General features: G+C 44.2%; 2 protein-coding genes across 2 annotated transcripts in view; both read right to left on the bottom strand.

Annotated features, from left to right (window-relative positions):
* LOC131239764 (cytochrome P450 71A1-like) overlaps window positions 1-2,276 on the bottom strand; it is a 34,209-nt gene extending 31,933 nt beyond the window's left edge. The window contains exon 1 of the mRNA XM_058237623.1: window positions 1,320-2,276. Within this exon, the coding sequence (XP_058093606.1) occupies window positions 1,320-2,213 (894 nt within the window). The 5' untranslated portion in view covers window positions 2,214-2,276. The remainder of the gene's footprint in view (window positions 1-1,319) is intronic.
* Window positions 2,277-22,134: 19,858 nt separating this feature from the next.
* Window positions 22,135-27,367, bottom strand: LOC131239765 (cytochrome P450 71A1-like). Its single transcript, XM_058237625.1, has 2 exons — window positions 26,399-27,367; window positions 22,135-22,967 (listed from the first exon to the last, which is right to left on the bottom strand). Exons 1-2 carry the CDS (start codon window positions 27,296-27,298, stop codon window positions 22,350-22,352), a joined length of 1,518 nt encoding a protein of 505 aa, XP_058093608.1. The 5' UTR covers window positions 27,299-27,367; the 3' UTR covers window positions 22,135-22,349.
* Between the last annotated feature and the right edge of the window lie 306 nt (window positions 27,368-27,673).

Here is a 27,673-nt window from a genome sequence, read left to right as displayed (position 1 = left end):
ACAACTTAATAAACAAAGTAATGAATATTATAGTCTCATATTAGTAGTTTTAATGGATCAAATTATATATAATATTACACATGATTTATTAAAATATCACGTAAAGTTTTGAGCTTCTATGAAATAAACCAAATACATGCATAGCACGTTGCATAAATTTTAATGCCATTAGTGACCCAAGTGGGAGAATGTAAGAAAGGGCCACACATGGCATTTATTATTAATGTTGTGTGATGGATGATTGATCATGTCAATTTAGTTTCAGGTAGGATCCACAGGAATGTGGAAGTACATTGTTAGCTGCACACCTGGAGTACCATACAACTCTGTTGTAAGGAGTTGTAACCCTAGAGGTAGGGCTGTCAATGGGCCGGGTTAGGGCCCGGCTGAGCTCAGTCCAAGCTCGGCCTGCAATTCTGAACCTAAGCCCAAATCCAGCCTGGGAGGCTAAAATAGTCCAACCGGAATCTGGCCTGAGACATTTACACAAAGCCTGTCGTGAGTCTGCCGGAGCCGAAGCCCTGAATATCTCGGTGAATAAATGATATTTTGGTGTGACTCATCTGTGAAATTCCACTATGGCGTGAGTGTGTGGGGGTGTGTGTGCGTGTGTAAAAAAAAAAAGGGGGAGAAAAATTAGATTTAGAAAAAACCTATTGGGCCGGGCTGGGTATATGGGCTTTTGGGGTGTTAGCCCGAGTCAGGTCCAATTTACAATCGGGCTTTTGATTTACGCCGGAGCCCAACCGTCTGGCCTTAAACACCTCCCCAAACCCGGCCCAATACGGGCCAAGCCCAAAGGCCGGTCGGGACTGCCCGGCCCATTGACAGCCCTAGCTAGAGGGTTTCTTCCCTCTTTCTAAGCCGTGGAAGTGAAGGAGACGGGCAGCGAGTCCGTCAGGAGTCGCCAAGCTCTTGGTCGCCTCTCCATCATCCCAATTAAAGACCCTTCATTTTCATCATCTGGCAGGGTGAAAGGAGTCGAAGAATCTGACGCAGGCGATCATTTTCACCTTCTTTGGCGACATGACTGTCGAAGGTACGTGTTCTAAACCCCTGTGGTTCACAGAGGATCCTCATGCAGTGCCTAAAAAAGCAAGGCTTTGGACAGTTCAGTCGCAAGCCATGCAGCCATACCAAAACCTTCGGTGGATACGATTTAGTCCAATGGTACGACTCAATCTGCCCATGTGGTGATTTTCCCTCCGTTTGGTCCATACCAAACCTTCGTGTTCTATCTAAGAAATTCTTAGGATAGATCTTTTGTAAGCAGTCGGAAGAAATGAAGAAAGCAAAGAAGAAGAGAAAGACTGGATTACCATGATTATTCCCTTGATTTGATCTCTAGTGAGATGGTATTCCTGCTGCACTTGAAGCAGCACATCAACAAAGTCATCCGCCTCAGCTTCAGGCCTATTCCGATCCTGATGCTCGTTGATGATTCGTTCATAAAAAGCATCCAATTTGGAGAAAATCCGCTCCAGCCGTCCATTCAACCCTGTGATCACATCGGCCCACCACATCCATGGCAAATAATCAGCAACAAAGAAACTCCCAAACGTGATCGCTGCCTCCTTAAGCACTCCATGAAATTCCATCTTCTCATGTTCATTTCCTTCATTGTAGCTCTTACCAAAAGCAGCCCTACAAACTATGTTGCAGGCGAGAGAAATCATCATCTCACTCAGATTGACATGTACTGAAGAAGAAGAAGAAATCGAAGTAACCATTCTTGCAACTTCATCCTCTCGAACATCTCGAAAGGATTGCACCCTTCTCGTGCTAAGCAGCTCAACCATGCCGATCTTGCGGATCTGTCGCCAGTACTCACCGTAGGGTGCAAAAGACACATCTGAGAAATTGTAAGAGAGTTTTTTGAATGAGACGAGTGCCGGCCGGCTGCAGAAATGAAGATCTTGAGATTTCATGACCTCCTTGGCAATTCTCGCAGAAGAAACGATGAGGGTCAGTACATGGCCCAGTTGCAAATGCATGAGTGGGCCATACTTTCTAGAGAGTAGCCAGAGCTTGCGATGAGGCAAGGAAGTGAGCTGGTGCAGGTTGCCAAAGATGGGAAGGCCAGATGGACCTGGAGGGAGCTTTGAGGTTCTTTTACGATTCCTTTTCTGTATGAAAAGGAAGAGAGGAAGAGAAGGGATTATAATCATTAGAAGAAGAGGAAGCCATGCTGAGAGGGTGGTGCTGAGAGTCATTGGATCTTCTAAACTGATTGGTTTGAGGGCTATGAGATAGTGGTCTCTTCCTTTAGTGTAGTGTTCAGTACTAGTGAAGTGGCACGTGCAACATGAAGAGATGAAAGGAGATAAATTTCGATAGGGTGAGAGAAAAACAAAGGGAAGAGAGGGAAGGCTGCCAATGATGGGCAACACAACCCTTCTTTTTCCTGTTTCTTGGATCACTCTAGTTTTAGATATGCTACTTGAGTGGGATGAGGTCCTGACACGAGACAATGCGCCATGAATCCGGATCCTTTGCTTCATGAAAATTCTGCTTGTTGCAATCTAATTGGACCACATCATCAGACACTGTATTTAATGCAGCAGTGCTGATAGTGTCACTAATGACATGGACCAATTACAATGCAGGAAAGATTAATTTTACCCGCGTGGATTAGGTACTACCCCCGCCTGTTTGGAGCACAGCATAGGTGGAGGCTCCAAGGGCCAATGAGGGGCCACTGTGATGTATGTACTTTATCCACACGGTCATTTTGTTTTTTCATATTATCCTGAAAATAGAGAATATTGAAGTGTTAAATGGGCCACACGGTGGTGATTAGATTCCTACAGTTTAAAATTTCTTAGTGGCCACGGAAGTTTTAGATGAATATGATATTTGTTTTTTCACTTCATCCGGGTGTATATGACCATATCAAGGGGTTGGATGGAAAATAAATGACACATTGGGCCCTAGGAATGTTTCAACGGTGGGTGTCCTTAACACCGCTGCTTCATATGATGCGGTCCACTTGAGCCTTTAATTTTCCTTATTTTATTTATATTATTCTAGAATGATATGAAAAAAGAGAAGGATGTTGTGGATAAGACTCATACATCACGGTGGCCCTTCAATGGCCCTTGGAGCCTCCGCCTGTCCGGAGCTCCGAACAAGCAGGGGTAATACATAATCCGCGCCCTGATTTTACTGCCTGTGTCAAGCAGAGGATCCGGATTCACCATGTATTTGTTATGGTGGGCCCAACATCACCTTTGTCTGGTGGTCTGGGATCTATGTGCAAATATAAAGAGTTGGGAGGGGATTACTTGCGCAAGAAAACGGAGCGGACAAAATCCAAGCTATTTGCAACGTGTCTAGCTTCAAGGTGAGGGCTTGGAAGCGCTTAGGTATTTAGGATTCCATACATATCCCTTACTTATCATGAAAAGCTTATTTAGTGTATTCTAAAATTTTAAAGATGACGACTCTCTTAAGACTAAATGTGTTGGCAAAATGTCTGGTTGCTCCTTATGTCATGTATAGTAGAGGCCAAACGGCCTTAGTTGGAGTCTACGGATAAATATCACATCGATCGAATGATCTTACCATTTGGGTGGTGGGTGTTGGAGGATGCGGACTGTGTGTAGTAACTTAAAAAGTGCTATAGCATGGTGAGTAAACCCTGTGAGACCCACTGTCATGTATGTGTTTTATTCATTTCATTCATCCATTTTTAGCTCATTTTAAGGTACGTGCTCAACTCATTTTAAGGTACATGCTCAAAATTGAAGGATATATGAAGCTCAAGTGGACTACAAGGGAATTGAACACTTACAGTTGAAAAACTTCTTAGGGGCCACAAAAGTTTTAGTTCAAGCTGATATTTGTGTTTTTGCATTATCCATGTATGTGTGACCTTATGAAAAAGGTTGAATGACCAATAAATATCAGTGTAGTCTTAGGAAGGTTTCAATGGCAGATGTCATTGTCTCCACTGTTTTTTGTGGTGTGGCACACTTGAGCTTTGGATATGTTTCAATCTTGGGCTCACACCTTAAAATAAGCTGTAAAAACGGACAGTGTGCAATACTACACATACATCATGATGGGTCACACAGAGTTAACTCACCCTGCTATATATGGGGAAAAGGTTCTATACGGTCGAGCTCATGGGAACTTTCCATGAGGTCGAGCTGTGTGGGCCCCACCATAATGTATGTCGAACATCAACACCATGCATTTGATGGGTCCCCTTTAAATTATGGGATATCCCAAAAATCAGCCGTATACGGAACTTAGGTGGGCCATACCATCTAAAATCATGTGAATACATGCCTAAAATATATAAAAGAACTTAGTGGGGGCCACCTGAAATTTTGATGCATCAGAAACTTGGTCTAACCCCTCATCCAAGTGGTACACACATAATGGATGGGCTGGATTTGTGAACCACATATCAGTAGGCCCAACAAATGATTATTAATGTTTTAATGGAGGATAACCCCTCTCAACTTTTGTATGTAGTGTGGCCCACAAAAGTCATGAATTGACTTGGTTTTTAAGTCCTAAGTCCTAGGCCCACCATGGAATGGTGCATCTGACTGATGGGATAGATGTTTGACATGCATCACGGTGGGCCCACACAACTCAGACCTCATGGGAAGATCCCATGAGCTCGACTATATAGGACATTTTGGCATATATATATACACACACGTGTCATGCTCACCCGTGCACCAATACACTTGTGCATCTTTTGCACACGTGTCATGGGTGTCTAATCCAAACGGTGCATGTGATGTGGAATCCTATGAAATCCCAAGGTACGAATTTTTACTCTCATCTAAAATTCTAGTGGGCCATAGCAAAGAGAAATGCAAATAAAGGGAGAAGACTATTTTCATTTTTCATGCCCCACCAAAGTTTTAGATCAAAGTAAAAATTGGGCCGGAACGTTTCATGAGATTCTGCTTCATGCAGACAGATTACATTTCAGAGTCACATCACATATGATGTGTGTTAAAAAAAGTTAGCACGAGTTCGGCGCGAACTGGTGGGCAGCTGAGCATTTTAACAGGTGGTGGGCCCACATCATACACAAGAGTGAGGTAGCTACTGGCATGTCAGTTTGCCTTCCGCGACCTGCATATTCCGCTGGGTCAACTTGATGATCCGTCCAGATTTTGGATGCCACGTGGACCAATAATGAATTGATAATGTATCATATTCTTATCTTGAATAGCATAAGCTGCTCAAAATTTTCATTTGGAAGTAAATGTCCATTTACGAATTTTCCACTTTAGCTCGCATTTTTTTTTTGTTGCATCTCTCATCGAATCAATATCTGGTCCAAACCACGCCATCACATGCCAACATAGCATATATATATAAGATCTGAGCTTTCCATGATGTGCGCCACACTTTCTAGATCATCTGGCCAAAATCGGGCTGGTTCATAATGTAGGCCAGTGTATAAAAGAAATCGACAGCTGGAAACAAAAATCATTCAGACGTTTTACTTGCCCTCTGAATTTTGGACCAAATGATCTAAGAAAGCTTTCCCATTTGATGAAAAGTTCGGATCTTGCACCCATGGGCCATATCGACAAGTGTTGCCTGTGCATGAGCAGGTCTGGGCACTGGCGTGGGCAGATGGCAAATTCTCTTGGGCAACACCTCAACTTCATCCTCTCTATTCAACCATCCAATCTCATCGATTATTCGTCTCATCCAAAAAGACAGAAATATGCTGGTGTCAGGATGACCCTGGAGAGTTGATAATAGAAGTTGATTGCTATGTATTTGTCGAGATTTATATTTATTGCATTGCACGTGGCAGCATCATTTCCAAATCTCTTGCATGTAGCTATTATTATTATTATTATTATTATTATTATTGTTATGGGAAGATTTGAGCCCTAATAAACTTATGGGTAAGCCTCAAATCAATTCAACCAAGTATATGAACAACCGAGGCTATGCTCGTCTGACCTGATGTAAGCGTCCCTGAAGAAGTCATGCGCTATGAAGGTGCTCTTAGCTATGAAGGTGCTCTTACTTCGAGGCAGAGGATCGAAGTGACTTCCACACTTTGATCGGAAGTGGTAAGCTGCCTACCTAATGTCTGACGGAAGACAAACAATCCGACCACTGACATCAATTGCACGAAGTCCGACCCGATAAGATAAATCGGGCACCTTGCCTTGGACCTTAAAGAGAAGGTTTCCAGAGCGCCGAGCCGAGGCAATATGTCAAGGCGGGCATTCCGTCTGCTAGATTCGGAAACTACCATAAGCAAACGTAGCTGATTGCTTCGCTCCCAGATACGCATTATCCGCATGATGCGCTACACGATCCACGGATTGCGTATAATATCCCTACGATCTCAGTATCCCGCTGATTGAGTAAATCGTGTCGACAATAGCGGACCCATACCGTCCAACAGTCAGATATAAATACATTGAGACCCTACTACTACAAGTACGCAACATTCTAACATTCTCCACTACTCCCCACTTAGACCCAGGTTCCCTTGACCTGACTTAGGCATCGGAGGGTCCCCCGGCTTAGCTAGGGTCACCTTTGCCTGTTCTCATTGTGCAGGATCAAGACATTGAAGTGGTCCATGGTTCGGGAGACTGAGGGGAGTGCCGTCCAGATTTTGACCTCAACATTTTTTGGCGCCGTCTGTGGGAATCTGATACGAAAGGTCAGGTTCCTACCTTCAAATATAATGGCCAGAGGAAAGAAGAAAGCAGTGGATGTGGAACCAAAGCCAAATGAGCCAACTTGCTCTTCGTCACTACTTCATGTCGAGTCAGCTTCGGGGCCTTCTCAGCATTTTCGCAACTGGGTCAGTAAGTATTGAGCCATGCAAAATGAGATTCAGGGCCTACACGATGAAGTAAACATAATGAAGCAGCAACAGGAACCACAGCCAATTCGCGAGGATCCCGTTCCCGAGCTGGTCTGACTGTTCGTAGAGGCTCACTCTGTGCTGAGGAGTATGAGGCCCGAGGCACCCCAACACTCTCGGGCGTCGCTTTCGGGTTAGAATCCTCCTCCGGTACAAGTTTAAGTCTCGGTACGGAATACCGCCACTTGGGCTCCCACTAACAACTCGATCACCTCGGTTTTGGCACCTACAGACCTCCCCCATCAGCTAGAGCGAAGGAGGGAAAGGAGGACTCCAGAAATAGAAGATGCCCCAGAGATTGTCGCTGAGAAGAAAGATCCCTGGGAAGCGTAGTTTGCGGAACTCAATGACAAGTTCTTAACCCTGGAAAGGAAGCAGCAATTGTCGACAGTTCCCACTATGGTTCAGACGATGATGGAAGAGATCGAACCTCCCTTCACCTCCACTATCATGGATGAAGTGATGCCGTAGAGGTTTCGAATACCTCCTGTCATCCAATATTCTGGATCCCGTGACCCATCTGAGCATCTAGAAGCCTATCGTTCGTGGATGCAGATCTAGACAACAACGGATGCGATGATGTATAGGGAATTTTCTATCACCCTTACAGGATCCACTTGGAGTTGGTACCGTTAGCTCAAACCCAATTCCATCGGTTCCTTCGCAGAGTTAAGCCTACTATTCCTTACCGAGTTTATAAGTGGTAAGAGAAGTCGAAAACCCAACACTTACCTGCTCACTATCAGACAAGTGCCAAAAGAGTCGCTAAAGAACTACATTGCTCGCTTCAACAAGGAAGTGTTACAGGTAGAAGATTACGATGACAAAATGGTGCTCGCTGCGGTATTCAGTGGTCTGAAAGAAGGAAGGTTCACTTTCTCCATTGGAAAGAACCCTCCGAAGACGTTAGTGGACTTCGTCGCAAGAGCCCAAAAATACACTAATGCCAAGGAGTTTACCAATGCCCACAAAAGTGTACAAGTAATCGACTCAACTGTTAAAGGGAAGAGGCCTAGGAACGAAGAGTCTCAGCCGATCGGCAAAGGGTCGGATGACTGCGCCCCTCGCGATCGTCGACCGAGCCGAAGACCGAAAGGAAAATTCCATTCCTACACCCCCCTCAATATGTCCACTGAACAGATCCTGTTAGATATCCGAGGAGAAAAACTTTTGAATTGGCCTGTTTATATGAAGGCCAACCCGGAACATCGGGACAGATGAAAGTTCTGCTGTTTTCATCATGACCACAACCACAATACGGACGATTGTGTGGATCTCAAGGATGAAATCAAGTCCCTTATCCGCAAGGGACACCTACGTTGATACACTAAAAAAGAGAGGGCCGCTCGGAAGGAAGAACGGGAGCAAGTGCGACCGAATAACCCCACGGAAGAGCCAGCTGAAATCCGCACCACTTTCAGGGGCTCGGCCAGTGGAGGAGATTCCAACAGGGCTCGGAAGACCTACTCTAGGAAGTCCGATCCAGAACACTACGTCCATTTAATTGAGCGGCCTAGTAAGGAGCTCCAGGTCAATCCGTGCAGCCTAATCTTTACGGAAGATGATGCGCACGAAATCCAGCATCGGCATAACGATGCTCTAGTGGTCACGATGACTATAGTAAATCACAAAGTGTACCGCATCCTGGTCGACATCGAAAGTTCAGCCGATGTGATCTATTCTGAAGCTTTCGAAAGAATGGAGGTTCCCCAGTCGCGCTTCCGACCTGTGAAGACCCTCCTACACGGCTTTGTCGGAGAGAGAGTGATCTTCGAAGGAGCCATTTCCCTCCCAGTAATTGGAGGAGAAGGACAACACCAAGTCACCCTTATGGTGGACTTTCTTGTTGTCAATATACCATCGATGCACAATGTCATCCTAGGTCGACCCTCCCTCAATGCAATGAGGGTAGTCGTCTCTACTTATCACCTAATGATGAAGTTCCTAGCTGAGGGCAGAATAAGCTACATCCGAGGCAATCAACGCGAGGCTTGGAGATGTTACGCGATAGCGGTAAAAAAGGGATCCATCAAATAAGAAATTACTATCAACGTTCTGGACCTCCGAGGATCAGTTGGGAACTCGTCTGTAGAAGATCTGGAGAAAGTGCCCCTCGATGAAGCAAACCGGAGCAAGACCGTTCAGCTCGGTACATCATTAAGCTCCGAGCAACGGTTCCAAATGTTAACATTCCTGCGGCGACACAAGGACGTCTTCGCGTGGTCGCACGCAGATATGTCAGGGATCTCCCCTAATGTTTTGGTCCATAGGCTGAACGTAGACCCAGATCATAAACCAGTGAAACAAAAGATAAGACCATTCGACGAAGAATGCTACGAGGCCATTGCTGAGGAGGTCTCCATCCTACTCGATGCTAGCTTCATAGAGGAAATATATTACCCCAACTGGATTGCAAATGTAGTGCTTGTCAAAAAATCCAACGGGAAGTGGCGGGTCAGTGTAGACTACTCAGACCTGAATAAGGCATGTCCCAAGGATAGCTTCCCATTACCTCGGATCGATCAACTGGTGGACAGCACGGCTGGTCATGAGTTACTCTCCTTCCTGGACACCTATTCTGGGTACAACCAGATTGTGATGCATCCTCCAGACAGGCAGAAGACTACCTTCGTCATGGGTAAGAGATTCTACTGTTACCGGGTCATGCCATTTGGCCTGAAGAACGCTGGGTGACATATCAGAGGATGGTAAATCAAATGTTTGCCAAACAGATCGGACACACCATGAAAGTATATGTTGACGACATACTGGTGAAAAGTATTAAGGCGTCTGATCACTTAACAAATCTCGGGGAGACATTCAGTGTCCTCTGAAAATACCAGATGAAGCTGAATCGCGCAAAGTGTGTTTTTGGGGTTGAATCGGGAAAGTTCCTTGGGTTTCAAGTCAGTCAGTGGGGTATCAAGGCCAACCCCGATAAGATTAAGGTGCTCATTGACATGAATTCACCTCGGACTGTCAAGGAAATACAATGCCTCACAGGAAGAGTAGCCGCACTCAGATGTTTCATATCCAGAGCGACGGACAAATGCCTCCCCTTCTTTCAACAATTAAAGGGTCATAAGAAGGCAGAGTGGACGTCAGAATGCGAGCAAACCTTCGAGCAGCTAAAGCAATACCTGGGCTCACCCCCTCCTATCCAAGCCTAAAGAAGGTGAGCCCCTGTTCTTGTACCTCGTGGTCTCGGCCTCGGCTGTCAGCTTGGCCCTAATCAGAGAAGTCGAAAATAAGCAATACCCCATATATTACGTGAGCAAGGTGATGGTACCTACGGAAATAAGATTCCGTCCCTGGAGAAATTAGCACTCAGCCTTGTTGTTTCAGCCCGGAGGTTGCGTTCGTACTTCCAGGCTCATTCCATCGTTGTATTGACCGACTCTCCTCTAAGACAAGTTCTCCAGAGACCTGAGGTTTCAGGATGGATGACCAAGTGGGCCATTGAGCTCGAAGAGTTCGATATCCAATTTCGCTCAAGGACAATAATTAAGGGCCAGGCTGTGGCGAACTTTATTGCCGAGTTCACAACTTCGAATGCAGATGACATCGGCACCGAAGTTGAGATGACCCCGCTTGTCTCCTTGGGTGACCAAAAGGCAGTATTGACTCGGGATGGGTCCTCAATGTTGATGGGTCGTCCAATGTCAAAGGAGCTAGAGCTGGAATCGTCCCGGTCGCTCCTGATTCTACGATTATTCAATATGCGATCAGACTCGGGTTCAAAGCCTCGAATAATGAGGCGGAGTATGAAGCCTTACTAGCCGGACTCAGGTTGGCGGCAAGTTTAGTCGTTCAGTCTCTCCAGATCCGATGCGATTCACAGCTGGTGGTAAACCACATTTCCACCGAGTATGAAGCCAAAGAGACAAGGATGATCGCTTATTTTGATGAGGCGAGGAATCTGATCGAAAAATTCTGGAGTTGCACTATCCAGCAGATCCCAAGAGTGGAGAACTCATGGGCCGACGCCCTTGCGAGGCTCACCTCGGCTGCGAAAGGGAAGATCCCGCGATTCATCCCCGTTGAATTCATAAAACATCCGAGCATTGGCCAGGTAGAAAGAGTCAATCCAGTGCACATTACTCCGAGCTAGATGAACCCGATCTTCAACTATCTCACGTCCGGTGAAATCTCCCCGGATAAATTGGAGGCGAGACGACTGAGAGTCAGAGCGGCTCGATACGTCGTCTTGGACGACATCTTATACAAGAAGGGGCATTCCCAGCCTTACCTCAGGTGCCTCCGACTGGATGAAGCTGATTACGTAATTCGGGAGATTCACGAAAGAATATGCGGGAACCATTCTTGTGGTCAAGCTCTGGCCCTGAAGATACTTTGTCAAGGATATTTTTGGCCGACTCTCAAGCAAGACTCGAAGGACTATGTACAAAAATATGTCAAATGCCAACGTTATGCTGCTATGCCAAGGCAACCAGTGGAAGAAATGACCCCTATGAGCGGACCGTGGCCATTCGCCCAATAGGGGATCGACATCATCAGCCCTCTACCTACCAAGAAAGGGCAGGTCAAGTTCGCCATCATCGCGGTCGACTACTTCACGAAGTGGGCCGAAGCCAAGCCTGTTGCAAAGATCACCGAATAGAAAGTGATTGACTTTGTCTGGAAAAATATTATCTGCCGGTTCGGGATCCCACATATCATCGTGTTAGACAATGGTCGACAATTCGATAACGACAAGTTCCGAAGCATGTGTCAAGGGCTCAGCATCGCAAACGCATATTCTTCTCCTCAGCACCCATAGTCCAACGGACAGGTGAAAGCAGTTAACAAGGTCATTAAACACCATCTCAAAATGAAATTGAAGAAAGCAAAAGTTAACTGGGCCGAGGAGCTCCCATTCGTCCTCTGGGCCTACAGGACCACAGTTTAGTCCTCTACTGGGGAAACCCCATTCTCGCTCTCCTACACCTCGGAAGCAATGGTGCCGATAAAAATCGGTCTCCCTACTGCTCGGGTAAGAAATTACCAAGAGGACCAAAACTCTGAACAGATCGCAATTAACCTGGATCTTCATGAGGAAGTCCAAGACATCTCGAGGCTTCGAGTTGCTGCTCGATATCAGCAGGTGGCGCGCTTTTACAATTCTAAAGTCAAGGTCAGGTGGTTCGGCCCAGGGGACTTAGTCCTCCGCCGGGTCTTTCAGAACACTGTCGAGCCGGGGGTTGGAGCACTCGGGCCTAACTGGGAAGGACCATATCGAGTGGTCCGATTAACAAAGCCAGGCTCCTACCACTTGGAAGACCTCGAGGGCCACCAACTCCCTCACCCTTAGAACACTGAGCATCTGAAGATTTACTATCCCTAATGTACTGGCCTTTAAGGCCCCTAATAAGTATGCGCCTCCAAGCGACCAGCCTTTAAGGCTTTCAATAAAATTCATGATTCATCTTCTACACGTACGAAATTATCTATTAAGTAGAAGGCGCCTCTCATATTCAGAGGCGGACTGAACGGGCCGATCCCTTAAAGAAGGGGTCAGAACGTAATCCCACGAAAACTCGACATGACATCCCCTCCAAGACAGGGGAAAACCTAAAAGATGACTTCGCTCTCCAGTAGGGTAATCGGCTCATCATCCGACTAACGCATAGAACAAAGGTTTCTCGCCAATCGTGGGAAGAGCCGAACCCCCAGGGGTTCGGACTCAACAATAATCGAGCCAGGAAGGCTTAAAAAGGTCTACTAAAAATGCGTTGGAGGGAGTTGACCCGTCCAAGGACAGGCTCGGCTCGGCCATACATGGAGATCAACCGACAGGACAATGATTCAGTTCGACAATCAACAATCGGCATCAAACATCCAAAAATTAACCAATACGAGAAAAATCATCATCCAAGAACCCTTTCCAAAGGGTCAAAAAATATACCATCCATTTAAAAAATAATAATATTATCCATTCAAAAATAAAAAAAGAGGGTTACTGAGAATTATGCAGTCGGGGGCGCTTAGGAATCAGGGGCTTGGTCCGGGTGGGCGTCTTCGGTAGGCTCCTCTCCAGTGTCGTCAGGCAACAAGGGCTCAAGGTTAAGGTCCAGGTACAAATCCTTGACCACTTTAATACAAGCATTATAGCCACAGTTGTAAAACTTGGTGGCTTCGGCATCCCTTTCCTTCGAAGCCTTGAAGGCATCAATCGCAGCCGCTACTGCTCCTGTCAGGGAAGCCTCGTCTTCGGCCCGTTGAGCCTCCATCGCTTGAGAGACAGCTCGGCTTCGTTCTTCTTCCACCTTAGCCTTAGTCCATTTTAGGACTTCTCCCAGCCAGGTAATCTCCTTGGCCAACGAATCCGCATGAGCCCTAGCCCGTGCCAGCTCGGCCTCCGCCGCCTCGCATCGGACATTGAGGTCATCTGCAACCTTCAACAGCTAGAGCTCTCTAGTCTTCCCATCTTCAAGCTGCCGACGTAGCTCGCCCAACTCGAGATGAAACAAGGTAGCCTCATCCCTGCGAACCCCCACCTCGTTCCGAAGAGCCTCCACCTCGGCATCCCTCCTCTCGAGCTCCCGTATTCTCTCCCGAGTCGAAAGGAGCTTCGAGACAGTCTGAACGGAGATAGAAAAATGAGCATGTGGATGAGGCAGAAAAGCAATGAGTAATACCGTATAGAAAACAGAAGCTAGGTCGTTCAGGAAGGAGCTGTTCGACTTGGTGAGAAGTTTGGCTATCTCCTCTTCTGGGGCATGTTTCGCGGCCCAAGGCGTCAAACAAGACAAGTGGTAGCCCGGTTGGAACCTCCCGCCGCCCATCCCCACCTGGGCCGAGCCCGCTGCCTCCCAATCCAACTACCTGCTGAGGTTTGAGCCTCGGCCCCAAACTCATTTCCAGCTTTGAGGGGAGAGAGCATATCGTCAGCCATCCTAATGGCCTCGTCCCGTTCAGAGGAAGAGGGCACAATAATGCAGGGCTCGGGGGCTGCAGGTAGGGCCTCCGCGGTGGGAGGAACGACAGTGTGAGGAAGGGAAGGAGTTATGGTTGCTGCTGAGGAAGGAGTTATAGTTGCTGTAGCGGGAACATGGATTGCTGGAACCCACATATCGACAAGAACCGCAGCTAGAGCTACGGCATCCAAAATTACAACAGAGAGGCCTTACCCGTGAGTGACGGCCTACCTCCTCCGAACAGTAGTCTTCGTCCTTGACTCGGCCCTCAGCATCTCCTCTGCTGTTGGAGCAACCTTCCGCCTCCAAGAACCAGACACCTTAGCCATGCCTGCACAAGAAATAACGGATCAACAACCCAGCAAATGAAGTTGATCTCACGAAAGATAATAAAATGACAACTTACTGAAGGATGTGGGGAGAGGCTGAGACTTGCAAAGCCCGGACCAGTGGAGGTTGGCCGCAGTGATCAGGTCTGTCCAGGAACAAAGTTCCCTCGATCGTGCCCCAACCTTGGCGATGCGGTTCTTCTGGGCCGAGTGAAGGAGTGACATGCCTCTTGGGAAATCTACAAGGATAAAGAAAGCTCTATTCTGATTGAAGCAGAAGGAGATTTAAAAAAATGGAAGGAAAGAGAATCGAAGTCCGACCTGGTTTCGAGAATCGGGTGGGGACCCGAGTCGACAGAGTCCCCAGCTCCGCCACTGGTGCCTCTCACTCGCTCGCAGCCCAGAACTACTTATTCTTCCAATCCTTGTTGAAAGACGGAAGGTTCATCACCAGCCCCGACCCTTTGCTGCCTCTGGTCGTGAAGTAGTACCATGGTACTTGGCTGTCGTGCTTAACCAGGTACAGGCTCATCAGCTCCTCTGGGGTCAGCTCTGGATTCCCGACTTGGCGCCAGATGATGAAGGCAGAGATTAACACCCTCCAAGCATTGGGGGTGAATTGCCCCGGAGCAAGTCCGAGGTAAGCTGTTATAGTTCGGAAGAAAGGATGAAGAGGGAGCCGGAGCCCACATTCCAGTGCATAGAGGAAGATTGTAACTTCCCCCTCAGCAGGGGCACTAGCGGTGTCGAGGGGCCCGGGGGCCCTTACCTAAACGGGGTTTGGGATCTGGAACTCCGAATGGATCCATTCCATTTGAGACTTCGACAGAACGGAGCCTCCAGGGACTACCTCCGAGGCTCATCCACTCGTGGGCATTTCAGTAGCCTCGGCGGTAGTAGTCTGGGGGACTCAAGCAGCCTTCTTCTTTCCAACCCGTTGAGTACGAGCCCCTGCCTCTTGTCTTCGAGGCAGAGGGTATAAGGGTATAGCTTCAAAGGGGCCTTCAGAGGCCCCTCTCCCACCATCAGAGTTCCCCGGCTCGGAGTCATCACCATACTCCTGAACAATCTTAAGATCAGATGACATTATAAAGAGAAGTAAAAGGAACGATGAGAGGGACTCACCGGATGGTCACCGAAAATCGCCTTTGCCGGAAACATTTGATCGGTCGGAATCACCCGTCGAAATCTCTAAATCAACCGGAATTGTTCTCACCGAATATCACCTCCTCTGGCACGCACTCAAGCTTAAAATGCCAATGAAAGGAGTAGGTCCGAAAGAAACTTATATAAGCCACAGAGAATCTCTGCATTAATGACAAGGAGTGATGGCCGCAATCAAATCGTCACGAGCTGATTTTCGAGTACACGCGGCTGTCTATCATTGGCCAAGCCCCTGCCAGGTAGTACGGTTCCGACATTGAACAGCGTGCTCTGATACACAGAACGATCCTCGAGTAGGTGGAGCTGTCGCATGGACTCTTCCTCGAGCTTATGTGGCGACTCATCATAGGCTGATCAATTATTCGAAATCGTAACCGTTGGCACGCGTCCGCTAGAAAGCAGTCCACAGGCGCAAAATCCTGAGAATATGGCGCTTCAAATTCGAAGATCATGATTGCACCAGCATGGGCGGGCGATCTTCTATGTAATTACTTTCCGAGTCCACAGTTGAACTCGAAGATTAGGGGGCTTCTGTTATGGGAAGATCCGAGCCCCTAATAAACCTAAAGGTAAGCTTCAAACTAATTCAACCAAGTATATGAACAACCGAGGCGATGCTCGTCCGACCTGATATAAGCGTCCCTGAAGAAGTCATGCGCTATGGAGGTGCTCTTAGCTATGAAGGTGCTCTTACTTCGAGGTTGAGGATCGGAGTGACTTCCACACTTCGATCGGAAGTGGTAAGCTACCTACCTAACGTCTAAGGGAAGACGAACAATCTGACCACTGACATCAATTGCACGAAGTCCGACTCGATAAGATAAATCCGGCACCTTGCCTTGGACCTCAAAGAGAAGCTTTCCAGAGTACCGAGCCGAGGCAATATGTCAAGGCGGGCATTCTGTCTGCCAGATTCAAAAACTACCATAAGTAAACGTGGCCGATTGCTTCGCTCCCAGATACACATTATCCGCATGATGCACTACATGATCCACGGATTGCGTATAATATCCCCACAATCTCAGTATCTCGTTGATTGAGTAAATCGTGCCGACAATAGCGAACCCAGACCGTCCAACAGTCAGGTATAAATCCATTGAAACCCCACTACTACAGGTACGCAACATTCTAACATTCTCCACTACTCCCCACTTAGACCCAGGTTCCCTTGACCTGACTTAGGCATCGGAGGTCCCCCGGCTTAGCCAGGGTCACCTTTGCCTGTTCTCATTGTGCAGGATCAAGACGTTGAAGTGGTCCAAGGTTTGGGAGACTGAGGGGAGTGTCATCCAGATTTTGACATCAACAATTATTATTTTAATTGTAGGTTATTTTAAAGATGATTGTTGTTGCTGATGATATAAGAATACATTTACTCTCTTTGCAAAGGGTAATAACACCATTCTTTCTTCCTCCTCTTCTTACTTTGCTTATCAAATCTTATCTTCTTTGTTATTCCTTCCTTCTTCCTCATATATTCATTGAAGGCACACATCATTTACTAGAATATACCAATCCATTATGACTAAATGTTAATCAGCTTGAAATTCAAATAATAATGATGGCGAATGAATCATGATAGCTGATGTTAAGTTACAACAAACTATTTGAGTTTAGGAAGAACAACCAAATTTTTTGAAAGTTGAAGGATATCTTACAGACACTCTTACAACTTAATTCACCAGAAAGGTGATCGAGTCACCTCAAATGCACCATACACCTCCATTGTTGCTCACACCTTCAATGATCTACAATCCTATGATATCCAACTCCTCTTCTACGTTGTGAAGTAAATATACATGGGTGGATTTTCCCAGCTTCAATGAGGGAGGACCCCCTCGGCTAGATCTATTAGGCTCGGCTTTTCTTTAGATATAGCCTAATAGGGCTGTCAACTGACCAAGCCTGGGGTTGGCCTTAGTTTAGATTTTGAACTATTTCGGCTAGGGTTGGCCTTAGTTCAGATTTCGAACTATTTTGGCTGGGCATATTCAAAATTTTGATTTTGCAAGCCCGAGCTCGGTCCATTGACAACCCTATAGCCAGGCCCTACACATGAGAAGATTGGATTAGTGACATTTCACTTTAAAGGCAAAAGCATTTAATGGTGTCATTGGATGGAAGATATCGTCTGTAATTATATGGATGTTGGATGAGTTCAAATATGCTATCGGTGCTCGCTTTGGTTCCACGGAGTATATAAGGTTGGAGGAAATGTTGATCATGACTACAACAACATGAATTAGTGAAAGATTATGGAGATAAATTTGAACATCCTGCGAACCACCTTACGATTAAACTACTTGAACCCCTTATGATTGATTGTTTCGTAGGAGAGCCGAGCAACGATATTAGGGGTAAGGTTAAACTTTTTCATCCGATGTCTGTAATCAAGGTGATTAGATTGGAATATAACATAGTTATATGGACGTGGGATGAGTTCAAATCTACCATATGCATTTGCTTTGATTCTATGGAGTATACAGTGTCGGGCAAAATATTATCATGGCTACAATTACATGGATCAATGCAAGAGTATGAAGACAAGTTTGAATGTCTTGCGAATCTCATGATTAAACTACCTAAAACCTTTATGATTGATTTTTTTGTAAGAGAGCTAGGTGATGATATTAGGGCCTAGGTTAAAATTTTTCATTTGACGTTCCTAATCAAGGCGATTAGATTGGCATGATCAGTAGAATCCAAAGAGACAGGACAAACCTATGCATTAATTATAAAAGAAATAGAACTTGAGACCATCATCATTCCTGAGAAACTAAAACCACTGCCACATGAATTTAAAGGTATTTGGCCCGACAACCTTTCCGATCAATTACCCCCAATGTGAGATATTCAACACCATATTGACCTTATCCCAGGGTCTAGCTTACCCAATTGTCCTCACTATCAGATGAGTCCGAAGGAGTGTGATATTCTATAAGGACAAGTAAATGATTTGATCCTTAAGGATCTGATTCGAGAAAGCTCTGTTCCAACCCTATTAACTCCTAAGAAAGATGGGAGTTGGTGTATGTATGTCGACAGTCGGGTGATGAATAATATTACCATAAAATATAGGTTTTCCATACCACGGTTGGACGATATGTTAGATATGCTTGAGAGTGCCAAATTATTTTCTAAATTGAATTTGAGGAGCAGCTACCATCAGGTCCGAATATGGTTAGGTGATGAGTGGAAGATAACTTTTAAGACCAAGGAGGAGTCATATGAATGATTGGTCATGCCATTTGGTCTTTTCGAACGTGCCTAGTACATTCATGAGGTTGATGAACTAAGTTCTGAATTCATAGTAGTCTACTTCGATGAAATTTTGATATATAGTTAAGACGAAGCAAGCCATATGAAACATCTCCAACAGGTCATTTAAGTGTACATCGAGAATAAGTTGTACCTCAATCTAAAAATATGCATCCTTTTTACTAAAAGCCTATTATTTTTAGGCTTTGTCATGAGGTCTACGAACATCAGGGTGGATGACAAAGGGTGAAAGCCATTAAGGAATGGTCAGTTCTAACAAACATCCATGAAGTACATAGTTTTCATGGGTTGGGGACATTCTATCATGATTCATGTGGAATTTCAGCACTATAATCACAGTCATTATAGATTTCATGAAAAAATAGTTGTTTTAACGAACTGATGAGGCGAACAAGAATTTTGATAAAATTAAGCATAAATTGTGCATAACACCGGTTTTGGTTCTTCCCAGTTTCGACAAGCTATTTGAGGTTGAGTATGACATCTCATATGTTAGAATTGGAAGGGTCTTATCATAGGAAGGTAAGTCGGTGGCCTTCTAAAATGAAAAGCTCAGCGAAGCCTGAAAGAAATGGTAGACATATGAGCCTGAGTTGTATGCAGTGATTCAAGCACTGTGACATTGGTGGCATTATCTGATTCAGAAATAGTTTATTCTCTATACTTACCGTTAATCCTTAAAGTTTATTAATAGTTAGGATAACGCAAATTGTGTGATGCTAGATGGGTTGTATTTTTACAGGAATTCACATTCATTTTGAAGCACAAGTCAGGGCAGTATAACAAGATAGCTGATGCACTTAGCCGTCGTGCATCACTATTGGTTATAATGTGCAATGAGGTGGTCAGCTTCGACTGTCTCAAGGAGTGTATGCCGATGATGAGGACTTCAAGGATGCATAGGTGAGGTGCTAAGAGGGTAATCTCAGTGACTTACATGTGTAAGACGATTTCCTCTTCAAAGGGACTCAATTGTGCATCCCCAAAAGTTCTTTGAGAGAACAAATTATACAAGAGCTACATAAAGGTAGTCTTGGTGGACACCTTAGGCAAGACAAGACGCGGTCTCTTATTAGGAATGGTATTACTGGCCGCAATTGATATGTGACGTGGGTAGAGCGGTACAGCATTGTCATGTTTGTTAGTCCTTTAAGGGGCAATCTAAGAATATGAGCCTCTACACCTCATTACCTGTGCCTAACGACCATTAAGAAGACTTATCTATAGACTTCATGCTTAGTCTCTCATGAACACAACGCAACATGGATTCGGTGTTCGTGGTGGTAGATCATTTTTTAAAGATGACGCTTTATCCCATATAAGAAGACCATTGATGTAACACATGTGGCAAATCTATTCTTCAGAGAGGTCATGTGGCTACACGTGGTTCCCAAGACCATTACTTCTAACTGAGACATGAAGTTTATTAGCCACTTCTAGCGGAATTTATGGAATCAATTCAGTACGTAACTTTAGTTCAGTAGTGCCTACCACTAGAGCTATACACGAGTTGAGTTAGCTCAGTTAGCTTTGCTCGACTCGACTCGCCTTGGCTCAAAATTGGATTTGGACCGAGTCGAGTTGGTTTTTGGAGCTCGAAATTTTTTAAAGTCGAGTTGGTTTTTGGAGCTCGAAAATTTTTTGAGCCGAGTGCGAGCATGCCTGAGCTCGACTCAACTCGAATCGAACCCCAACTCAAATCAACTCGGATCGAATCGGCTTAGTGACTTGGTTATTTTGATATTGATGTTGCTCGCTGAGTGTTTGATGAAATGACTCAATGAAGTGTTGTTTTGGGTACACGCATTCTTCATGGGATCGACTAGTGGAAAGGAAGGAATGGATATAAAACAAATCTTTATAAAAAAAAACCTTTTTATTATAAGACTGCCCTCATAACTTGATTTTGATATTACTCGTCAAGTATTTAATGAAATACCTGTAAAGTGCTATTATTGTTTTGTATTCTGTGAGAAATTGAAGATGCATTATACATGTTTGAGAAAATGTTACATAGGCTCGAACTGGCCCGAGCTGTTGATCAAACCAAGACAAGCTGGCCAATCAGGCTTGAGGACCGAGCCGAGCCAAGTTGTGCCAAGCTTGACTCGGTTTGACTCGTGTACAGTTCTACCTACACCCATAGACCGATGGGCAGATTAAAATTGTGAATCAGACGTTGGGAAACCTCCTCTAGTTTATTTCATGTTCCAAGCCGAAGCAGTGAGGTTAATGTGACCTTGTCTCAAGCGGATTTTGCATTTAATAGCATGGTGAACCGCTCAACAAGGAAGTCCCTGTTTCAGATTGTTTATGGTCGACTGTCCCGTCACACACTTGACTTGGTTCATTTTCCCAAGCTCCCGGGCATGAGCATTGAAGTAGAGCATATGGAGGACCGAATCATGGGCATTCATATGGATTTATAAGCGAAGTTGCAAGCTTCGAACGACGAGTACAAGGAGTAAGCCGACAAGCATTGGCGGCAAAAGATGTTCGAGGTAGGCGACAATGTTTTCTTTCATCTACGCAAGGAGAGATTTCCAATTGGGACCTACAATAAGTTGAAAAACAAGAAGATTGGACCAATACAGATCCTTCGAAAGATCAATAACAATGATTACATTGTTGATCTTCCAGATGACATGGAGATCTTGCATACTTTCGACGTTGTGGACTTAACTGAGTATCATGAATTGAAGCTAGATGAGAACTCGAGTTCTTTTGAAGCGGAGGGGACTGATGTAGAGTAGGTCGCAGATACTTTCTTGGCAAAGATGGACTAGAAAAAGCCTGATCGAGGCAGAAACGATCCAAATTGTCACAACCTTAAATCAGTCGTATCTCGCAAACCGGGATAAGTTTTTCGACATATTGTATATGATTTTAGGGTAGGAGAAGCTACTTAAGCCAACCAACCTTGCTATGCTGGGTTGGCCATGCCGCATTTGCAAGTTTCCATCAAATCGATGGTCAAAAATCCCATTTAATTTTGTTTTTACTATCAATGGTAATTTTTAGTTCGAGTATAAATTTTGATCGTTTGAGTTTAAGAGTCATGCCCAACATGAAAAGGGCTTAGAAAAGTTAGGAGAATACCGTGGTTGGGCCAAATTGGACACTTTATTACTATTTTTGGGTGAAAACCTTGAATAATAGGAATGGAGGTCATTTATAAATAGTAAGTCCAAAACTCCGGTCATAATAGTAGTTTCATCATGTGTCAACTCACCACTTAGAGGTATATCCAATTTCTGTCATGGTACTCTTTTACGCTCGACCATGATACATTGCAATAAATAATACTCTTTTTCAACAAAGAAATTAGGCAGTGGCAAGAGGAATAATCATGTAATGACGTTTACTAGAATGACCAAAATACTCATGCATAAGAAAAGAATTACCACAGACAATAGCACTATGAACAAAAAAATGTTCTTGTCCAAAAACAAGATCTCAATATATAATAGATATATGCTTCAATACATGAGGAATTTAAGTCTTAGCAAATATAAATGTACTTTTTATAGCAGTCGGAGACATAATACGAAATGACAAGAAAAGCACTAGGTACAGCGCATGCTAATGCCTTATTATTTCTTGCGAATGTGCCAAATACATCAAATATACTATCCTACAAAGGGTGGACCACACCATAATGATCACACGGTACAAAAATGTCAAATTCAACCAAAAACTGATGGTATGGCTTATTGTATTGGTTGGATCACAACTTTGATACAGCCACTATATGTGATTGTTTCACAATTAATTTTATTTTTTTTGTTAACCAAATTTGCTATATTCGGTCGGCACAAGATAAAGATCATGTTTCTTATGCACAACAACTCCGAATTCCTCAGTCATATCCACATCCTCTTTCTTCATCCCAGCTGAAAAATCCCAATTAAAAGAATAGAGAAGATTCGCAAGGGCGAGCTCATAAATCATGGCTCCAAAATACATCCCAGGACAAACTCTCCTACCTGCCCCAAATGGTATGAGTTCAAAATCTTGCCCTTTGTAATCGATAGAGCTGCCCGTGAATCTCTCTGGCATGAATTCTTCTGGGTTTTCCCATGAACTGGGGTCTCTCCCGATTGCGAATGCATTCACAATCACCCTAGTCTTCGCAGCAACATCATATCCATCGATCCTGCAATCCTGGATGGTTTCTCGAGGAAGTAGAAGTGCCCCTGGAGGGTGTAACCTCAGTGTCTCTTTTATAACTATCTTAAGGTATTCAAGTTGATGAAGATCGCTTTCTTCCACCTTTCCTTTATTCCCAACAATTCTTCTAACTTCATCTTGTGCTTTCTTCATTGTTTTTGGGTTCCTCATAAGTTCTGTCATTGCCCAAACCACGAGTGTCGAGCTTGTTTCTGTTCCAGCGATCAAAACATTCTGCAACAAAAGAAGAAAAAGGTAAAGCATTTAAATAAGATAAAATATCGGGTTCAAGCATACCATTGAGAGAGAGTTCCAATTTGGTATTCCAAGACCCCTTAGCATGGTTAGGGGTTATAATGTCTTTATATATAAAGTTAACATGATATAATTAAAGAAATGTGCACAGCTATACCAACTTAGGATACGGCTGAAATTTGGTGTGATCCCTTATCCAAGTGGGATACACACAACAGATGGGCTATATGTTTGTACCATTTCTTAGCGAGCCTTATAAGCGATCATGGAGGTTTCAATGGATAGGTATCTACTCTCAACTGACGCCCGTGGTTAATATTGCCCACCTAAATCATGAATTAGCCTGATTTTTAGGCCCATGGCCCACCATGGAGGGGACCCCATGGAGCTCGATGTCATGGTACCATGCACACACAACACTGAGGTCAGGTCACGTAAATAGCATCCAATAAGTACTGGTTCCTGCATGTTGGGGTGTCAATGGACTAAGTCGGCACACGGGCCTTGGGCCAGACTTGGTTAGGAGTATCAGGCCTGAGGGCCAGAATCGGAGTTGAAAATCAAGGCAGTTTCTAAACTGGGCTAAGCTTGGACTACATTACCAAAAGACTGTGAACCCAGCCCGGCTTGCAAAGGGCACTTTCATAATATACTTCTTATAGTAAAAATATTCCTAATCCCTCCCCCCTTCAATCAAGGGCAAGGATTTCAAGATTTTAAAATGTGGGTTGTTTCTACAGGTTGGTGAGAATACTACCCAAGTTTTAGATGGACATGAATATTCAGCTAGGGTCCTAACGTGGTGCCTCTACTAATCGACTGAGTGGATTTCACAGCAACCAACAGTCAATTGCAAAATAAGAATTTAATAATGAGGTTATTAAAAATGAGAGAGAAAAAAGTGAAAGATAATTGCAATAAAGGAAATTATTTAATGTATGACATTGAAATCCAAAAGCATACTTCAAATAAGTTTAATTTATTAACCACACATTGATATGTTATAAAAATGCTTTGCATAACCAGGCGGGACTGGACTCGGGCTGGGCTGACAGTCTTTATATGAAGCTCGAGTTCAGCCTGATTTATAAATAGGCTTGAATTTTAAGCCAGCGCCGGTTCCTTGGGCGTGGTTGATGTAGAGCTGGTCACAGACGCTTTTATGGCTAAGATGAACCAAAGAAGGCCCAATCGGAGGCGGAAGTGATCAGGAATGTCAGAACCTTAAAACAGTCGTACTTTGCAAACCAGAATTAGTTTTTCGACATACCATATATGATTTTGGTGCAGAAGAAGCTACTTTAGCCAACCAACCCTTCTGTGCCAGGTTGCCCATGCTGGAATTGCGACATTCCATCGGATCAATGGTCGAAAGTCCATTTTATTTCCATTTTTACCATAAATAGTAAGTTTTAATTCCATCATAACTTTTGATCTTCTAAGTTTTAGGAGTCGTGTCCAACATTGAAGGGCTTAGAAATTTAGGAGAATAATGTGGTTAGGCCAAATTAGACACTTATTATTTTTGGCCAAAAACCAAAAAGCATATATAGTAGAAATCATGATTACTTATAAATAATGAGTTTGCTAGTAAGTCACGTTTTTAGATTATTTGAATTTGAAACTCGGTCCTAAGTTTGAGTTCACTATTTAAAGTATTTTAATATTGTTTTTATTTATTTTTACCAATCAATTTATTTTGAATTATTGAAATTATATATGTTTTCATCCCGTGTGACTTGAGGAATCTTATGAATCCTGGGTTCTCAGAGATCATTGGTACAACAGTACAACAACCCAGCCCAAAGTTGGCAGTACCAGAAGCCCAATAGCCGATCACCGACAGCCTTACTAGCAACGGCTATGTGGACAGAGTTAGATTATTAGTACATGCTCTAGTGTTCGTAGATGACGGTCACAATCATTTTGACCACGTAACCAAATTCTGTGGGCTCATCATGATTTATGTGTTATATCTATACCGTCCATCCATTTTGTAAGATCACTTAAAGATCTGAGCCAAAAATGAGGCAGATCAAGTAGACCACACCTCAAAAAGCAGTGTGGGCAATGATTCCCACCGTTTAAACCTTCTTAGGCCTAACATGATGTTTATTTGCCATCCAATCTGTTCATACGGTCACACAGTCCTGGATGAAGGGACGAACTAAATATCAGATTGTTTCAAAACCGACACAGATTTCCAGGGAAAGCCTTTCGCGCGCATGAAATTCATGTGCAAGGATGCTGGGTGGGACCACTAAAATGTACGTGAGAAATCCATTTCGTCCATCCAAAGAGCTCATTTTAACACGTGAGACCAAAAATTAGGTGGATAAATAACTAACTCACACAAGAGGGAAAATCGGGGAAAGAAATTCGTACCGTTGAAACCTTCCAGGCTCCACTTGATGTTTATATGCTTATCCAAACCGTTTATAAGGTAATTCCCAATGAGATGAAGTGAAAAAACAAAAAATATAGCCTGATAGAAAACTTTTATAGCAGTAAGAATGCCTCAACTGTGCTCACTGTATGCCAACTATTTTCTAACGTGTGACCCAATCAAGTGTTGGATATAGATCATTTTTGGTCGCACGACCTAAAATGATCCCTAAAAACGTATGGACGGAGTGGATTTATCACAAAAATTTCAGTGGACCCACCGAGCATCCTTGCGCAGGAACTTCCAGCTAAAGCGTCCTTTCAAAACTTACTTGACCATTAGAAGTTTTCAATGGCAGAAGTTCAATCCCCACTGCTTTATATATGGTCTGGTCCATTTGAGCTTTAGACCTCCCTTTCTCTTTTTTTTTTCTTGGTTTTTTTTTTTCCTTCTCAAGCCGTAAAACAATCTGGCCAAGTGGAGATGAAACAATTACGTCATGGTGGAGTAATCTACAGACAACGCACTACCGAGGTTTGTGGCGTGTGGCACGCCACGCAATCCACTTTCTGATGCGCAGATACAAACGATATATTTCCACTAAGATGTCACGTGTAGAACATCTAATCCGTTCAGATGTGGGTTAATACTATGATGATCATTTGATATGGAACTCATTAAGTGGGACAGCATCAAAATCAATGGACAGCCAAAGTAAGAGTCAATGTGCTGGTGTGGCCCACCCAATGAGTTAGTTGATCATGTCATCTCTCATTTCAGGTGTGATCACATGGTGCTGCCTACCTTTTGCACTAGATTGGATATTCTACACGTGAAATGTCGGTGGAAAAGGAATTTTAATAAATATCTGTTCTCTCTCAATAATAATAATAATAAACTACTGATACAGCTGCTGTATCTCATGATTTCTATTTTCATAGGTAGGGAGTTCACCGCTTGAATGAAATTATTCATTTTCTATCTAAGAAATGAAGTTGGAAGAAATGAAGAAAACGTGGATTACCATAATAATTCCTTTGATTTGATCTTTGGTGAGATGGAATTCATGCTGCAAGCGAAGCAGCACATCCACAAAGTCATCCTCCTCAGCTTCAGGCTTATTCCTATTCTGGTGCTCGTTGATGAGTCTTTCATAAAAAGCATCCAACTTAGAGAAACTCCGCTCCAGCCGTCCATACAACCCCGTGATAACATCGGCCCACCACATCCATGGTAAATAATCGGCAACAAAGAAACTCCCCAACATGATCCCTGTCTCCTTGAGCACTTCATGAAATTCCATCTTCTCATCTTCACTTCCTTCGTTATAGCTCTTACCGAAAGCAGCCCAAGAAACTATATCGTAGGTGAGAGAAAGCATCATCTCACTCAGATTAACAGGTTCTGCGCGAGAAGAAGACGAAGAAATCGAAGCAACCATTTTTGCGACTTCATCCCCTCGAATTTCTCGAAAGGATTGCACTCTCTTCGTGCTAAGAAGATCAACGATGCTGATCTTACGCATCTCTCGCCAGTACTCACCGTATGGTGCAAAAGCCACATCAGAGAAATTGTAAGAGAGTTTTCTTTGCGAGACGAGTGCCGGCCGGCTGCAGAAATGAAGATCTTGAGATTTCATGACCTCCTTGGCAATTCTCGCAGAAGAAACGATGAGGGTCGGTACATGACCCAGTTGCAAATGCATGAGTGGGCCATACTTTCTAGAGAGTAGCCAGAACTTGCGATGAGGCAAGGAAGTGAGCTGGTGCAGGTTGCCTAAGATGGGAAGCCCAGGTGGACCTGGAGGTAGCTTTGAGCGTCTTTTACTATTCCTTTTGTGTATTAAAAGGAAGAGAGGAAGAGAAGGGATTATAATCATTATAAGAAGAGGAAGCCATGCTGAGAGGGTGGTGCTGAGAGCCATTGAATCTTTTAAACTGTTGGGGTTGAGTGCTATGAGATAGCTAGCGGTCTCCTATAAATAAACTTCCTGAAGTATGAGTATTCGGGTAACAGGGAAAGTGGCTAGTGTTCTATCTTTAAACGCATGCAGCCGGTATTCCAAAATTTCTTCCCAGTTGTTTTCCTCTAATCTTTTACTCTTTTGTCAAACGTTTTTATCTCCAATGAGTTTGCATAACCTTTTATTCCGTAATAAAATTGCAACAGAAATTTTAAGAGGTTATGAAAAAAGCTCGAGTGTTTAAAAAGCAGGGGGGTTTGTGTGGCTTATGGTAAATGCCTCGTTGGTCTGCCTTTGGCAAGTAGGGTTTGTGTTGGACAGCTGTTTCTTCTCCTC

The sequence above is a fragment of the Magnolia sinica genome, chromosome 3 (genome assembly GCF_029962835.1).
Source record: "Magnolia sinica isolate HGM2019 chromosome 3, MsV1, whole genome shotgun sequence".
Classification (NCBI taxonomy): Eukaryota; Viridiplantae; Streptophyta; class Magnoliopsida; order Magnoliales; family Magnoliaceae; genus Magnolia; species Magnolia sinica.
This window is presented reverse-complemented; position numbering and strand designations above follow the sequence as displayed.

What these genes read in the sequence shown, in the direction of transcription:
- LOC131239765 (XM_058237625.1), bottom strand. Translation starts at nt 27,298, where the DNA reads ATGGCTCTCAGCACCACCCTCTCAGCATGGCTTCCTCTTCTTATAATG. An exon ending in AAATCAAAGGAATTATTATG is followed by an intron (nt 22,968 to 26,398) that starts GTAATCCACGTT and finishes CTTTTGTTGCAG; the next exon opens with AATGTTTTGATCGCTGGAAC.